Source organism: Ranitomeya variabilis, chromosome 3 (assembly GCF_051348905.1).
Source record: "Ranitomeya variabilis isolate aRanVar5 chromosome 3, aRanVar5.hap1, whole genome shotgun sequence".
Taxonomy (NCBI): Eukaryota; Metazoa; Chordata; class Amphibia; order Anura; family Dendrobatidae; genus Ranitomeya; species Ranitomeya variabilis.
Genome location: NC_135234.1, coordinates 486,587,418 through 486,604,781, shown reverse-complemented (window position 1 = coordinate 486,604,781; position 17,364 = coordinate 486,587,418). Strand labels below are relative to the sequence as shown.

Below are 17,364 nucleotides of genomic sequence, written 5' to 3'. Positions count from 1 at the left end.
CCGCTACAGGGCAAGTGAGAAGAGCCGGGCAAAGCGCCAGAATTGGCACCTCTAATAGATGTGCCTTTTCTGGGCAGCTGCAGGTTGCTGTTTTTAGGCTCAGGGGGAAGGGGCTACTATATAATTGGCCCCTTACCAGCCAGAGAATACCAGCCTCCAGCTGTGAACTTTAGCAAGGCTGGTTGTCAAAAATGGTGGGGACCCCACGCTGTTCTTAAACATTTATTTAAATTAACAAAACAGCATGGAGACACCTCTATTCTTGATAACCAACCTTGCTGACAGCTGAGGGTTGCAGTCCCCAGCTGTGAGTTTTACCTGGTTTGTTAAAATAGGGGGGAACCCACGGCGGGTTTTTTATTCATTTCTTTTGTTATATCGCAGGAGGTGTGTGAGGAATACCCCGATCCTCCGCTCCTGCTGTCACTGTTATTAGCGGCAGCAAGTGTCGGATGATGAGAGTAAGAGTCCCAAAAGCCCCCACCTGCTGTCATTGTTCTGACTTTAATATAACACTCATCATTCCCCTCTGCCTGCGCTGATCACTGGCAGAGCAGGGGAGAATGATGAGAGCGTTTTCAGCACCTGCTGCAGGGGAACAGCGCTTACTGTAGCGCTTTCTCCCCGTTGCCGAAGCGTGTCACATGGATGACATGAATTTTGTGTTCTCAGTGTGCAGGGCATTTTTTTATAAATAAATTTTGCAGACCCCCGTCTAACATAGCAACCTATCAGCATCCCATGAGCATGGCATGTGGGGCCAATGGGCATCCAAATTGCCACATTACCCTGATTGCATGACGTGAATGCCGCTGTCAGATATTGGTAGTGACATTTAAGCAGCTTAACAGCAGTGATCAGTGCAAGCTTCAGTTGCTGCTGTTAGTGGCAGATGCTGGCTGTACAGCACAGCTTGCCCTCATCGTCCGTGGAGCAGGTTCAGCTCCTGAGCCCTTTCCTTACACCCGCACCAGCCATGCACCATTCTTAACATATTATTTATTATTATTATTATACATTTTTATAGCGCCATATTACTGTGATCTCATGATGGTTTTGTTTGTTTTTTTCATTTGCTTAATTTCTAGGATTTTTCAAGGCCAGCTTTCTGCCACTGCTAGAATTTGCTTACACCTCTGAATTGTGCTTTGATTTCTGCAGCATGGCTGAGTTGGTAATGCTCGCTCGCCATCTCTACATGCATGAAGTGTTAGAAATATGTGAATCTGTGCATAAACAGATGGAAGAAAAGCAGCTCACCTTGTATCAGAAAGGAGGTGTTCACACTGTAGCTTTAGATACGAACGTGGAGGTCCTCAAAGTGGGAGAGGCAGGGAATGTAAGCACGCCAAAATTATCTATAGTGAAAGAGGTGGAAAGTGGGCAACAGATATTGACCGTGTGGAATGTGAAGTGTCCGGGTACGCAGGAAATAATAGCAAGCGCAGCTTCGCAGCCAAATACCATTTCAACAACTCTATCTGTAGACACCATAGAACTGACAAATGGTGCCGATATACCGGGTGATTCCGTTGGCACCCAGGTCAGCTCTATTGACGGCACAACAGCAATTTACATCTCAAATTCTGCTTCGGATGTGCAGCCGGACGTCCTTCTTCCTACAATTATTGATGTGGTGTCACTTGCACCTCAGCAAACCGTAGAAACTGTTCAGGAGATTATTATGTCTGAAGTGCAAGTTAGTTCTGAGTCCTTGGAAAGCCAGCCATCTTTCACCAACGTGCAAGGATCTGAAACACAGGAGATACCCAGCCAGAGTGCTGTAGAAGAGCAGGTAGATCTAGCTAGAAATACCCAGCACTCTGAAGTAACACATCCTCTCGATGCCCAAGGATCACCTTGTTTGGATGTAGATGTTAATGAGGAGAAAGAACTCGAATCAAAGGCTATCGAGAGCTTAAAGAGAAAGCGTGGTAAGACGTCCAAGTCAATAGATTCTCCCACCGATGTAGAAAGCGCCCCAGCCATCCCGGATGATGCCGACGGAGCATCTAGTGAAGGAGCTGCAGTTGACGGACCTTGCTCTTCCAAAGTGGATAGTCAGTCTTCTGGAACAGATACCACCGCCCCTGAAAGTCCAGGATCGTCCGAAATGGATCCATATAAAAGCAAGTTACGAGAACGCTCTGTTGGAGAAGGTGAATACGTACAACTACACAGAGGCAAAGACAAGAAGAACTGTAATAGAAAGTCCATCCCCAAGTCTGCTGTTCAACAGGTAAAGATTTGATTAAGCACTTTTTTTGTAAACTAGTTAATTGCAGTTCCAGTGACTGTGTAGAATACGTTGATCATATTGTGAGCCCTTCTTGGTTTGATGTAAGTAGATATATTTTATATACTGCTCTGTGCAATTTGTCGCTATATGAATGTTTGGAAATTGCATCCTGCTACTAGCACTAAAAAGTCGTGATATATATATATATATATATATATATATATACAGCACTCCAAGACTTTCCGGTAGAAAAAATGTGAAGTTTTTAATCGACCCACATCACTGCGCGACGTTTCGGCTCCATGAAAAAAGGCTCATGGAGCCGAAACGTCGCGCAGTGATGTGGGTCGATTAAAAACTTCACATTTTTTCTACCGGAAAGTCTTGGAGTGCTGCCTTCTTTTTACTATTTTTGTATGCATCTTGGATAGATGAGTGGACCATTTTGTCCGGGGGGCCAGGCACCCACCATTGGTGAGCATTGTGCTGTTCCATTTTTTCTCTATCTATCTATCTATCTATCTATCTATCTATCTATCTATCTATCTATCTATCTATCTATCTATCTATCTATCTATTCTATCATTTTTAATTTTTACATCTGATTTTCTTTTTTTTTTTATATTGCGTTATTACAAAAACAAATAATATCTGCCTATATTAGCAGGAGTTCAATATAAGATCTGCAAATAAAGTCTAGTGTGGTTGTCGTGCCTTACTTAGGAGCTGGTCAGAACTTCCAACCTTTGATATCAGCCACTCTGTTACATTGCATTCTTACTCTCCTGCACCTACCATGTAGTTGTATTGTAAAAACTTCCCTTTCCAGAATTTGGGCTTATAGAGCAGATGGGAGACACCAAGCCAGAAATACTGGGGACATTTGTGCTTGCAATTCTGCACGAGCATACAGTAGCATGTAAAAGTTTGTTTACCTCTGGTCAAAATTACTAATGTGAACAGTTAAGCAAGTGAAGATGAAACGATCTCTAAAAGGTCTGAAGTTATAGATGACACATTTCCTTTGTATTTTAAGGAAAAAAAATATACCGTATATACTCCAGTATAAGCCGAGATTTTCAGCCCATTTTTTTTTTTTTTTTTGGCTGAAAATACCCCTCTTGGTTATGCTCGAGTCATTGCGCCAGGGGGACGGCGGGGGAGGGGGAGCTGCAGCTGTCCATCATACTTGCCTGCTCCCGGCTCGTCTCTGCATGTCCCTGCTTCTCTGGCGCACACAGCCCTTCCTGTGTTCAGCGGACACGTGGTACCGCTCACTAAAGTAATGAATATGGGTGCAACTCCACTCCCATAGGGGTGGAGCCGCATATTCCTTACTTTAATGAGCGGTACCAGTGACCGCTGAACACAGGAACAAGCTGCCATCGCATCGGAGAAGCGGGGACCGCTCCAGGAGCGTGAGTATAACGGTGGAGGTGAGCCATGCGATATTCACCTGTCTCCGTTCCACCGCCACGCGCCTCTGTATCTTCCGCGTCCTCTGGCTGTGACGTTCAGGTCAGAGGGCGCGATGACGTGTTTAGTGTGCAGCGGTGGAACGGAGACAGGTGAATATCGTAAGTGCCGGTGTCCCCGCCTGCTCAGGACAAGAGGTGAGCAAGTCATTTTTCTTTTCTTTAATCACAGCAGCAGCATATGGGGCTAAAGTTTCTATGGAGCATCTTATGGGGCTATAATCAACCTTTACGCAGCATTATATGGGGCCCATCATAAGGGTCATTCCATGCCAAGTGGACCAGTGGTCCCCACTCGACCTTCTCCGATTTTGCTGAAAATTTATAAGGATGTACATGTATGTTTGAAAAGAGGTTCTGTAAATTTTTAGGGCCAGATCTCCAATACATTGGGCACTGTTGACCTTTCGCTGGAGGTTCCACCAAGCCTGCGGCTTCAGCTAAGAGTATTTTGCAAACTTTGGCACATAGCCATTAGAGTTCTATACTGGCTATGATGCTGAAATTTGGCATACTAGCTCAACTTTTGCTGCTAAACACGATAAAATTATTACCGGCTATGACAAAACAATATTTCGGCCGCAAATTTGTGTCAAAGTAGCTTGAAAAACGTGTTGCATAAAATTTATGCCAAACTTTGCCCATATATAACTCAAGACCAAAAACCAATAGTAACTGGTGCTTTGCCCTGTACACCAAACATCTACATTACTTTGCATTGCTGCAATATCACGGTCAAAGCATATGTATTTGTGGAAATATTCACACCCACATATGATGAAAAACTTAAAAAAAACGAATTTTACCTATTTTTAGGTCAAATTTCTCAAAAAGGGTACCCCTAAAATATATTAATTCTGATATCATTAGAAAGAGCACATTTTTCTCTACAAGGATCATTGGGGGTTTTTTGGAGTCTCTCAGTTTAAGAAATGAAAAATGCCACTGAACATGGTGTTATTTATTAATACGCAATGAATGGTAACTGCACTATTCAAACCCTTGCGTTGGTCCATGGTGGTTATACCACAACCAATTCCCTAAGAATTGGTATTATAATCCTATTAAGAGTTGTAATAATACCATTATAATATTATATATTATAATGTACCATTCACCAAAATGTCAAACTAATGCTTGCAGCATGCCCAATCAATGATGACTACAAAGAGCTCATGTGCAAAATGGTCTGTGGAATTGAATCCAAGGACTGTATGCTTGGCCGTTGTGATAAATGCCCGGGTCCTGAAGTTTTAAAAGAATTTCTAGTCAATGTGTTTGTCAACAGTGACCCTGAAGATATTATTCCGTTCAAACAATGGATTCACACTGATCGAGACACGCTTGATACCAAACAACTGACTATAGAGAATTCATGGAAGAAATGGTTTTGAAAATTTCTAAACTTTGTAGCCATCACTACATCGCCAAGCATCAAAGTTGCAGTCTGAAATCGTTGAAGGAAAACCTGAGACCTGGAGAGTTTGTGATCCTTATGGACTTTGCTGAAAATTACTCATTTATTGTTCAAGATGCCATTCAAGGTTTCCACTGGGAAAATAGTCAAGCTACAGTACACCCATTTGTAATTTACTTCAAGGAGTTAAATGGTGAAGCTGCGCAGAACATCAGCTTGTGCATAATCAGTGATTGCTCACGACATGACACAGTTGTAGTCCACACTTTCTTAACAGTAATTGTGGAGTATCTCAAGACTCTCATCTATGGGATTCGTCATATCCACTACTTCAGCGATGGATCTGCAGCCCAGTACAAAAATTTCAAAAATTTTCTCAACTTGTGCCACCACAATGCTGATTTCAATATCAGCGCTGAATGGAATTTTTTTGGTACCAGTCATGGAGAGTCGCCCTGTGATGGGATTGGAGAGACAGCAAAGAGTTTGGCAGCTCGTGCCAGTCTTCAACGCCCAACTGAAAACCAAATACTGACCCCGGTGGATTTATTCAACTTTTGCAACAAGCAACTGCATGGAATCAAGGTTTTTTTTTTTGTTCCAAATGAAAAAATTGACGAAATACGGGTAGTTCAAGAGGAAAGGTTCAAAGATGGACATACGATTGCTGGAACAAGAGAAAATCACCAGTTTGTGCCAATTGATGACAAAAAGATTTGCATTTCAAGGGTGTCAAATGACCCATCATCTTTCATTGCCCATGTAGATAGATCTGTCAGATCAGAAATGCCTTTTGTGCCAATTTCAAACCTCCAGCCAGGGCAATACATTGCCTGCATTTACGATAGGAACTGGTGGATTAGAAATATTTCTGAAATTTCAGTCGACGAGCATAATGCATTAATAAATTTTATGCATCCTCATGGACCAGCTAGCTTCTTTCACTGGCCTGTGAGAAATGATACATGCTGGATTCCCGAGCAGTCAATCATTGCAATAATTCCAGCACCAGCTGCAACAGCAATGGGCCGACAATCCAGCTTCTCTGAACTGATTATGTTGCAAATTCAGCAACAATTCCAGACCACTTAGACTGAACATTATGGCTTGGGAACCAACAAAAGATACCCAATATTAGGCTTGGGATCCTAGGCAAAGACACCCACCCTCAGGCTTCGGAACCTGCGATAAAGAGACCGCCCGAGGCTCGCCTTGCACGGCTATCGGCCATGGCTCCTAGGCGATGGGGCTGCCAATTCTCGAAAGACAGCATTCTTACAATTCTTAATAGGATTATACTACCAATTCTTAGGGAATTGGTTGTGGTATAACCACCATGGACCAACGCAAGGGTTTGAATAGTGCAGTTACCATTCATTGCGTATTAATAAATAACACCATGTTCAGTGGCATTTTTCATTTCTTAAACTGAGAGACTCCAAAAAACCCCCAATGATCCTTGTAGAGAAAAATGTGCTCTTTCTAATTATATCAGAATTAATATATTTTAGGGGTACCCTTTTTGAGAAATTTGACCTAAAAATAGGTAAAATTCGTTTTTTTTAAGTTTTTCATCATATGTGGGTGTGAATATTTCCACAAATACATATGCTTTGACCGTGATATTGCAGCAATGCAAAGTAATGTAGATGTTTGGTGTACAGGGCAAAGCACCAGTTACTATTGGTTTTTGGTCTTGAGTTATATATGGGCAAAGTTTGGCATAAATTTTATGCAACACGTTTTTCAAGCTACTTTGACACAAATTTGCGGCCGAAATATTGTTTTGTCATAGCCGGTAATAATTTTATCGTGTTTAGCAGCAAAAGTTGAGCTAGTATGCCAAATTTCAGCATCATAGCCAGTATAGAACTCTAATGGCTATGTGCCAAAGTTTGCAAAATCCTCTTAGCTGAAGCCGCAGGCTTGGTGGAACCTCCAGCGAAAGGTCAACAGTGCCCAATGTATTGGAGATCTGGCCCTACAAATTTACAGAACCTCTTTTCAAACATACATGTACATCCTTATAAATTTTCAGCAAAATCGGAGAAGGTCGAGTGGGGACGATTTTTAAAACTGGTCCACTTGATGTGGAATGACCCATAAACTTTATGGAGCAATACATAAGGCGTATTTTGTATGAAGCATCTTATGGGGCCCATCATGAACTGTATGGAACATCTTATGGGGCTATCATGAACTATATGGAGCATTATATGGGGCTCCAGATTCAATATGGATATTCAAAAACGCTTAACCTACTGATGTCTCAATTTTACTTTTATTGGTATCTATTTTTATTTTTGAAATTTACCAGTAGCTGCTGCATTTTCCACCCTAGGCTTATACGCGAGTCATTAAGTTTTCCTACTTTTTTGTGGCAAAATTAGGGGTCTCTGCTTATGCTCGGGTCGGCTTATATTCGAGTATATACAGTATATTGTAATTTTTTACATTATAAAAAATTATAAAAAGGAAAATTGGCCAATGCTAAAGTTTCTTGGAGACTGGTGTTCTCAGGTAACTTTGGCCAAGGTTTCAGACCTTAATTGGCCTGTTAGAGTTATGGCTTGTTCACAGTCATCGTTAGGAAACACCACGTGATGAAAATCAGAACCCCTGCTTGACTGCAAAAGACCTTCAGAAAGATTTAGCAGACTGTGAAGTCGTGGTACATTGTTCTATTGTTCAGAGACTAGTGCAAATATGGCCTTCATGGTAGAGTCATCAGAAGAAAACCTCTTCTGTGTCCTCCCCATGAAATTAATCATCAGAAGTATGCAAAAGAACATTTGAACAAGCCTGATGCATAATGGAAACAAGTTCTATGGACTGAAGAGGTTAAACTGGAACTCTTTGGACACAATGATCAAAGGTATGTGTGGAGAAAAAGGGCACAGAATTTCAGGAAAAGAACATGTCAACAACCATTAACCATGGGGGTGGATCAATCATGCTTTGGGGTAGTGTTGCAGCTCATGGCACGGGGAACATTTCGTGGGTAGAGGGAAGAATGGCTTTAAATGAAGTTTCAACAAATTCTAGATACAAACATAACACAATCTGTAAAAAGCTAAAGTTGAAAAGAGGATGGCTTCTACAAATGGATAATGATCCTAAACACACGTCAAAATTCACAATAGACTACCTCAAAAGGCTCAAGCTGAAGGTTTTACATTGGCCCTCACAGTCCTCTGATCTGAACATCATTGAAAATCTGTGGCTAGACCTCAAAATAGCAGAGAAGACGACCCAGGAATCTCACAGAACTGGAAGAATGGATGAAAATCCCACAAACAAGAATTTTAAAAACTCTTGTCTGGCTACAAAAAGCGTTTACAAGCTCTGAGACTTGCAAAAGGGGGTGCTACTAGGTACTAACCATACAGGGTGCCCAAACGTTTGCACTTTTTGTAATTTTTTTTTTAAATGTAAGCGAATATATATTTGTTTTGCCTAAAATACAAAGGAAATGTGTCATCTATAACATTAGGACATTTAGAGATCATTTCATCTTCAACTTTCTTAACTGTTCACAATAACAGTAATTTTCTTCTGGAGTGTCCAAACTTTTACATGTCATTGTAGTTTAATAGTTATGTTTAATACAGGTCAAAATGACAATGTCCCTGTTCCCGTAATCCAGTGAAGATTTTATTGCCAAAGAAAGTGGGCTCAAAGGTTATGTATTTTTCTTCTTTTAAAGGCTGCTAGGAAATTGGTGCAGAGAGGTAAAAAGATAATGCTGCCACCGAAGAAAGACGCCCCAGAGGTAGAAGAGCATCACACGTGTAAGGAATGTGGAATGATATTTCAGCGCAAGTATGCCATGATAATGCACAGTATGAGTCATGATCACATCAAAAAATTCAAATGCCCGGTAAGTTACATAATGAGGGTTATGTTACATATTATTGGAGTTAGGGTAGGTTCAAAAGAGCGAAATCGTCCAGAAAAAACATGACTTCTTGTTATATATGTGCCATACATATGTCCGTTTTGTCCATTTGTATGGCATCCATATTTATATGCACAATTTAATAAATAATAAAGGTCAAATAAAGTTTCCATTGTTATTTCAATGTATGTCAAAATCACGACATACCGATAACCCACATGTGATTTATTTTTTGCGCACCCATTGATGTATGATAGTCTGATTCAAGATAAAGATCAAAGTAGTTCATACTGCAATTATTTATTTATTTTCATTTTTTTAATACGCGCAGAGTATCAGTCAGTATGTAAAAACATTAATGTGACTACCACTTTGACTTGCATTGGTCAGTGTACTAGATATCCTACATTTTTTCATATGGACGGATAATGCATTCGTCTGAACAAGCCCTTGCAAAGATAATATAGTACATCACAACATTTCAGATTATGTTCAGCTAATTCATGGCTGTCTGACAACTTAAATGGTTATCATAGTTTTCCCTGCTGGGTTGTCAGCCATATTTCCAGGCTGCTATTTATTCATAGCTGCTGTCCCCTTTCCTGGTTATTATTTATTATTATAGCACCATTTATTCCATGGCGCTTTACATGTCGTGCAGCGGTTTGGTCTGTTGGTGGTTACTGCGGGTTCTAGGCTTGTCGGAAGAGGTAGGTCTTCAGGTCCTTTTTCAAGGTTTCGATGGTAGGCGAGAGTCTGATATGTTGTGGTAGAAAGTTCCAGAGTAGGGGTGATGCGCGGGAGAAATCTTGTATGCAATTGTGGGAAGAGGGGAGTAGAGAAGGAGATCTTGTGAGGATCGGAGGTTGCGTGCAGGTAAATACTGGGAGACGAGGTCACAGATGTATGGAGGGCAGAAGTTGTGGTGGCTTTGTATGCCATGGTTAGGGTTTTGCACTGGAGTCTCTGGGTAATGGGGAGCCAGTGCAGGGATTGACAGAGGGGAGAGGCCGGGAAATAGTGGGGGGGACAGGTGGATTAGTCGGGCAGCAGAGTTTAGAATAGATTGGAGGGGTGCGAGAGTGTTAGAGGGGAGGCCACAGAGCAGGAGGTTACAGTAGTTGAGGCGAGAGATGATGAGGGCATGGGCTAGGGTTTTTGCAGATTCTTGGTTTAGGAATGTACGGATCCGTGAAATATTTTTGAGTTGAAGTCGGCAGGAAGTGGAAAGGGTTTGGATATATGGTTTGAAGGAGAGATCAGTGTCAAGGATTACCCCGAGGCAGCGAGCTTGTGGGACTGGGGGGAGTGAGCAGAACAGCGGACAGACATTGAGGGATTCTGGTTAGTAGGGAGGTGCTATCTGGTCCAGAGATGTAGATCTGTGTGTCATCAGCATAGAGGTGATACTGAAAGCCATGTCCCAGGCCAAAGGTGTAAATGGAGAAGGGCAGGGGCCCTAGGACTGAACCTTGCGGGATTCCAACAGATAGGGGGCGATGTGAGGAGGTGGTGTGTGAGTGGGAGACGCTGAATGTCCGGTCTGTCAGGTATGACAGGATCCAGGAGAGGGCCGAGTGTGTGATACCAAGGGATGAGCGGGTCTGTAATAATAGGAAATGGTCCACTGTGACAAAGGCAGAGGACAGGTCCAGGAGGAGGAGGAGAGAGTAGTGTCGCTTGCTCTTCGTGGTTAATATTTCAATGGTGACCTTAGTTAGGGCAGTTTCAGTGGAGTGGTGTGACCGGAAGCCAGATTGTAAGCGGTTGAAGAGGGAGCAGGAAGAGAGATGGGAGGACAGTTCAAGATGGACGTGTTGTTCCAGTAGTTTTGAGGCATAAGGGATAAGTGATACTGGGCGATAGCTAAATACAGAGGATGGGTCAAGATATTGCTATTTGAGGATAGGTGTGATTGAGGCATGCTGAAAGCTTGAGGGGAAAACACCAGTTGTTAGGGATCGGTTGAAGAGATGGGTTAGGGTTGGGATGAAGACTGTGGCGAGGTTTGGGATGAAGTTTCATGGGATCGGGTCAAGTGCACAGGTGGTGAGATGTGATCTTGAGAGTAGAGTGGAGAAGTTGGTTTTGGAGGTGGATGGCTGGGCATTTGGGAGGAAGGGCTTTGGGGGTTGCCGACCAAAACTGTCTCTATCAATCTTCTGCTTGAAAAATGAGGCAAAGTCTTCACCTGAGATGAGTGGGGAGGGAGGAGAGAATTGAAGGTGTTGTATAACTGTTTAGGGTTGTGAGACAGGGAGGATATGAGAGACAAGTAGGTTTGTTTTGCTGCAGCGAGTGTGGCCTTGAAAGTAGTGAAGGACTGTTTGAATGCGATGAAGTGCTCGTTGGAGTGGGATCTTTTCCATCTGCGCTCAGCAGCCCTGGAAGCTCGCCTCAGTTCTTTAGTCAGGCTGGTGTGCCAGGCCTGTCTGTTGATTTTGCGAGCTTTGGTATGTGTGACAGGGGCAACAGATTCCAAAGCTACAGATATTGTGGTGTTCTATAGAGTGGCATCCGCATTGTGTAGGGACCTTATGTCTGTAAGAGGGTGGAGGGATTCAGAGAGTGAGTGTAGATCGAGGTGTTTAAGATTTCTGCGAGGGTGTGCAAGTTTGTGGGTTGGGGATTGCAGACAAGGAGTGGAGAGGGAAGAGAATGTGAGTAGGTTGTGGTCAGAAAGAGGAAGAGGTGAGTTAATAATAATAATAGTTATTTATATAGCTCCAACATATTCCACAGCTCTTTACAGTTAAACAATTTCAAACATAAGTCATAAGTAACAATACAATAATTAAAGCAAAATAAGACGACCCTGCTCGTGAGAGCTTACTATCTACAATGAGGTTGGGGAGATACAAAGTACAGGTGTGTATTTACAATGATGTATTTACAATGATGCTCCAGTCATCTTCAGGGGGTTGGGGATAGATGGCGATAGTGAATGGGCTACACACACAACATAAAATGACTTTGATAGTTAAGTTAGAGAGGTTAGCTAGGGAGTAGAGGCGGGTGAAGATGAGGTCCAGTGTGTGGCCATCTTTGTGGGTGGCTGCAGAAGACCATTGAGTGAGGCCAAAGGAGGAAGTGAGAGATAGAAGTTTAGTGGCAGCTGAGAGGGAAGTGTCAATGGGGATGTTGAAGTCACCCAAGAGGATAATGGGCATGTCCGCAGAAAGGAAATGAAGTAGCCAGGTGGTGAAGTGGTCAAAGAAGGTGGTTGCTGGCCCTGGGGGGCGGTAAATGACAGCCATTTGGAGGTTGGAGGGGGAGTAGATACGTACAGAGTGCACCTCAAAGGAAGGGAGGGTAAAAGAGGGTGGTAATTGGATTGGGGTGAAGGGGCAGTTATCTGACAGGAGAAAACCAACTCCTCCACCATGCTTGCTGCTGGGGCTGGGTATCTGGGAAAGGTGGAATCCAGCATACGAAAGTGCAGCAGGGGAGGCTGTGTCAGAAGGGGTGAGTGAGGTTTCGGTGATGGCGAGGAAGGAAATTTTGGTAGTAACAAAATGATCATGGATGCAGGAAAGCATGTTGCAGACAGAGCGAGCGTTCCATAGAGCTCCTGTTAGTGGGACTGGGGAAGTGGGGGCTGGGCGAATGGGTATAAGGTTAGAGAGGTTATGGAAACTTGTGATAGAGCGTGGATGGGAGGTAGAACTGACTGTGGGGATGTGGTGAGGAGGACCAGGATTTGGAGAGATATCACCAGCAGTGAGAAGGAGCAGAGAAAGTGTTAGCAGGTGGGAGCAGGAGAACTCATGAGGTGGCTGTCTGTGTTTGGAGACAGAGGATTGTATGTTGAGGAACAGTTCTGAGGAGGAGGCGAGATGGATGGGGAGGATTGAAGAAGAGATGACCAGTTATTTACTAGGAGTAGGGATTAGGGGGGTTATTACAAAGTGAAGGATTATAGGGGTGAGAGGGAAAACAAACAGAAACATTGTTTACAGTGACTGTATCCAGTTACCTTCAGTTCAATTCTGGAATTAATTCTGATCTTCACACTTAGGGTATGTGCACACGGTGCGGATTTCCTGCGGATCCGCAGCGTTTTTTACCGTGCAGAAATGAAGCAGATCCACAAGTGATTTACAGTACAATGTAAATCAATGTAAAAAAAAATTCTGTGCTAATTTTGCGGGAAATTCTGTGCGGTAACGCTGCGGAATAAAAGAAGTAGCGTGTCTCTTCTTTTGTGCGGATCTGCAGCGTTTTTACACATTCCATTATAGAAATCCGCAGGGGTAAAAGGGCAACAAATCTGCACCTGCGTTTTCTGCCAAGAGATGCAGAATCCGCACAAAAAATTCCAGAGGCAAATCTGCAACGTGTGCACATAGCCTTATAGGATACACACTGCAGACTAAAGTCTTGACAGATTTGTGCTATGCAATATATCTGCTACAAAGTGCATTCAGGTGTGAAGCAGAGAGGAGTGGTCTCTGTTCATCTTGGTCAGAGACTTAAGGTACCTTCACACTAAACAACTTTCCAACGAGAACGACAACGATCCGTGACGTTGCAGCATCCTGGATAGCGATCTCGTTGTGTTTGACACGCAGCAGCGATCAGGATCCTGCTGTGATATCGCTGGTCGGAGCTAGAAGTCCAGAACTTTATTTGGTCGGCAGATCGGCGTGTATCGTCATGTTTGACAGCAAAAGCAACGATGCCAGCAATGTTTTTACATGGAGCGTGAACGATAAGTGAGTCGCCGTTACGTCACTGGATCGCTCCTGCATCGTTCTGGAGCTGCTGTGTTTGACGTCTCTACAGCGACCTAACAGCGACGCTCCAGCGATCTAGTTTAGGTCGGATCGTTGTCTATATCACTGGAGCGTCGCTTAGTGTAACGGTACCTTTAAGAGTAGACCAGACGCATACAATCAACCCAGAGTAAACAAGGTCATAAGTAACACTGGGGTAATGCTGGGGTTAGTTGAAAGACATACCATGTGAATACTAGGAGCAGTGGTAAGGGTCTGTGTGGAAAGTTGGGTGATGTACCATTAAAGGGTATGGTAGGTATATTGCATTCTGTGCTTGGCAAAAATCAGTTAATTATTTGGCTATCCAAGTAATTTTTTGAGGTTTTCTTTGTGATGCACGGTGCTTATTTTTTTATTTTTTTTTCTCTGATATCTGTGGAAAAATAAAGGAAATAAAGGTCTGCTTTTCCCATTTTTTTTTTTTATTTTTTTTCTGACCATAAAAGGGTTACTAAAATACATTTAAAAAATTGTTCCCCATTATGTGACAAATATGTTTATATATTGGACACGTTTTTGTTTGTTTGTTTTGTTTTTATGGGTGCAGCAGTAATAAGAGTAATTTTTTATTTTTTTTAATTTATTTTACACATTGGGCCTTCCATAAGGTCATAAATAGTTCTTTTGGGGGCATTTAAATATTGAAATATTTTTTTTTTTCAACTTATTTCTTTTGTAACTGGGGCTGGTACATTAGCCCTTGTTACAGTGAATGCAGCCTCCTTACTAGCAGAGATGTCTGGGCTTCTGATCACCCAGCAGCTCCTGTTCTCTCCCTGTACACAACGACCACATGTCCTCTGTGTATAGAGGAGGAAGCAACATCGGGGCTTCCTATTACTGTGTACCCAGCGCTGCTTTACTGCTATATATACACCAATGGAGAAGGCACAGAAGCGAATAAACCATCTGTGCCTTCTCTATGGTGAATCCCCACTCCCTCCTTACACAGTCATGTATAGCTGTACTACCATGCTATGACGTTTTGGAACATCACTATACAGTAGGAGCATGATCTCCCGGTCGTTAAAAGGCTATGGGGGGGTTCTGAAGCTGTTAAAGGGAATGGTTTCATCAAGACAACCATCCATACGCTCTGCTAGGATGTCACCAAGGGCTGTCATTTAAATGACCAACATCTTGTATGGAAATTTTCCTTGCCAAGAAATAAATGGCCACTTTGCTGGGTTGGTTAGCTAAAGCTGCATCCACATATAGATTAGTGAAAAAATAGAAATGTACAGAAAGTTAATAATTTTTTTTATAAAGTGTTGTATATCTGAATTATCTTATAGCTGTGCAAGAAGGAGTTCCAGTACAGGGCGTCATTACGTGCCCATTTGATCAGGCACTCTCGTAAAACAGAGCCGGATATGGAGGCGGAAGAGATCAAAGGAATGACCAAGCGGCAATACATATGTGACATTTGTGGAAGAACCCTTCCAAAAATGTACTCTTTGAGGCTACATATGCTCAAACATACTGGCGTTAAGCCTCATGAATGCCAGGTAAGTGTGGCGCAGTAATATAAAATGTGATGTGTATAGGTCGTCTGCTAGCGATACACGTACTACAGCTTTACTTTATTGATCAGGCATCCTCAGGTTCCGCAGTAGGACTTATGTGAGGGGGATGAGGGAACATAATGAATACACAAGAGGCTTGCCAGGTGAACATACAGGGAGGAGACCAACCTGGTATAGATGTCAGCAGTGCACCCACCATGGTGGTGGTGGTGGTGGCGGCTGCTAAAGCCAAGCAATAGCGGGGCAAAAAAAGCTACTTATACAGCGTAAACCTGTAGTATTAGTGAGGAAATACTGCTTTCTATGTGTTTTTTTATTTTTTCAAGATTCGTATCCGACTTTTAAAGTATCCCATGAAGATGGAAATAGAATAAGATTGCATTTAGATCAATATATTCTAGAAGTCCAAGTTGTTTATAGATTTTTTTTCCTCCTAAGATTTGTCAGAAGACATTCACTCACAAGAATGGTTTAAAGATGCACCAGGCTTTACATGAAACGCACAAGCAGTTCCAATGTAATCTGTGTGACAAGTCCTTTGTGACCAACCGCAGCCTGCAGGAACATGTGAGCACCCATACAGGTAATTCATGGCGGCTGAACGTCCAACATGTGTGGAGATTTCCATACTGATGGCTTGTTTGCTGCTAATGCTAAATGCCGCCTTAGGGTACCGTCACACATTGAAATTTTCATCGCTGCGACGGCACGATCCGTGACGTCGCAGCGATCGTATGAATATCGCTCCAGCGTCGTAGACTGCGGTCACACGTTGCAATCACGGCGCTGGAGCGATGCCGAAGTCCCCGGGTAACCAGGGTAAACATCGGGTAACTAAGCGCAGGGCCGCGCTTAGTAACCCGATGTTTACCCTGGTTACCAGCGTAAACGTAAAAAAACAAACAGTACATACTCACCCGTCGGTGTCCTTCAGGTCCCTTGCCGTCTGCTTCCTGCTCTGAGTGCAGCCGTACAGTGAGAGCAGATCGCAGCACCGCTGTGATCTGCTCTCACTTTCCGGCCGGCACTCAGAGCAGGAAGCAGACGGCAAGGGACCTGAAGGACACCGACGGGTGAGCATGTACGGTTTGTTTTTTTACGTTTACGCTTGTAACCAGGGTAAACATCGGGTTACTAAGCGCGGCCCTGCGCTTAGTTACCCGATGTTTACCCTGGTTACAAGCGAAGACATCGCTGGATCGCTGTCACACACAATGATCCAGCGATGTCAGCGGGTGATCAAGCGACGAAAGAAAGTTCCATACGATCTGCTACGACGTACGATTCTCAGCAGGATCCCTGATCGCTGCTGCGTGTCAGACACTGCGATATCGTAACGATATCGCTAGAACGTCACGAATCGTAACGTCGTAGCGATGGAAATTTCAATGTGTGACGGTACCCTTATCCTCTTGGGCTTCAATGAGTCTTAGCATAATTGATTCTTTTTGTTCTGTAGGTGAAACAAAGTATCTTTGCACACTGTGTGGGAAAACTTTCCATCGGGCATCTGGTCTCAGTAAACATCTCAAGCAGCACAAGCCCAAACCTGAAGTTCAGAAATATCGCTGCACACAGTAAGTGTCCACATTGTTTCTTCTCACAGTCTTGGACCCAACAAGCCCCCCGCACAGGGGATGTCTTTTATTTTACCCCTCTGTAATGAGATTGAGTAACATCGCCTTTTCCCTTCAGCTGGTATTCACAGGCTGTCCAAAATATTCTTTCAACTGTTAGAGGTTTCTTATACTGAAAATGGCCTGGTTCTGACACTGGATCACTTACTGGGCTACAAACTGTAATTTTGATAAACCCAATTTATCTGCTGCAGCTCTGGTATTCCTCTATAATCAGTTCCTGTTAACATAGTCTTCGATATTCATGAGCTCTGTATGGCCTCACCTCCAACACTGGCTGCTTTCTGCCTATACACAGTGCAGGCAGACATCTGTCAATCAAAAGTGGGTGAAGTTATATAGAACTCAACTTTGAGAAGACTAGCAAATCTGCAGCAGATAACAGTATTATTAC

General features: G+C 43.1%; 1 protein-coding gene across 2 annotated transcripts in view; it reads left to right on the top strand.

The window, feature by feature from the left end:
• The window catches only part of ZBTB11 (zinc finger and BTB domain containing 11), a 58,738-nt gene that overhangs the window by 25,119 nt on the left and 16,255 nt on the right, over positions 1 to 17,364 (top strand). For both annotated transcript variants that reach the window (XM_077296766.1, XM_077296765.1), the window contains exons 4-8: positions 1,089 to 2,239; positions 8,838 to 9,011; positions 15,103 to 15,315; positions 15,772 to 15,916; positions 16,793 to 16,910. In XM_077296766.1, the coding sequence (XP_077152881.1) occupies positions 1,089 to 2,239; positions 8,838 to 9,011; positions 15,103 to 15,315; positions 15,772 to 15,916; positions 16,793 to 16,910 (1,801 nt within the window). The remainder of the gene's footprint in view (positions 1 to 1,088; positions 2,240 to 8,837; positions 9,012 to 15,102; positions 15,316 to 15,771; positions 15,917 to 16,792; positions 16,911 to 17,364) is intronic.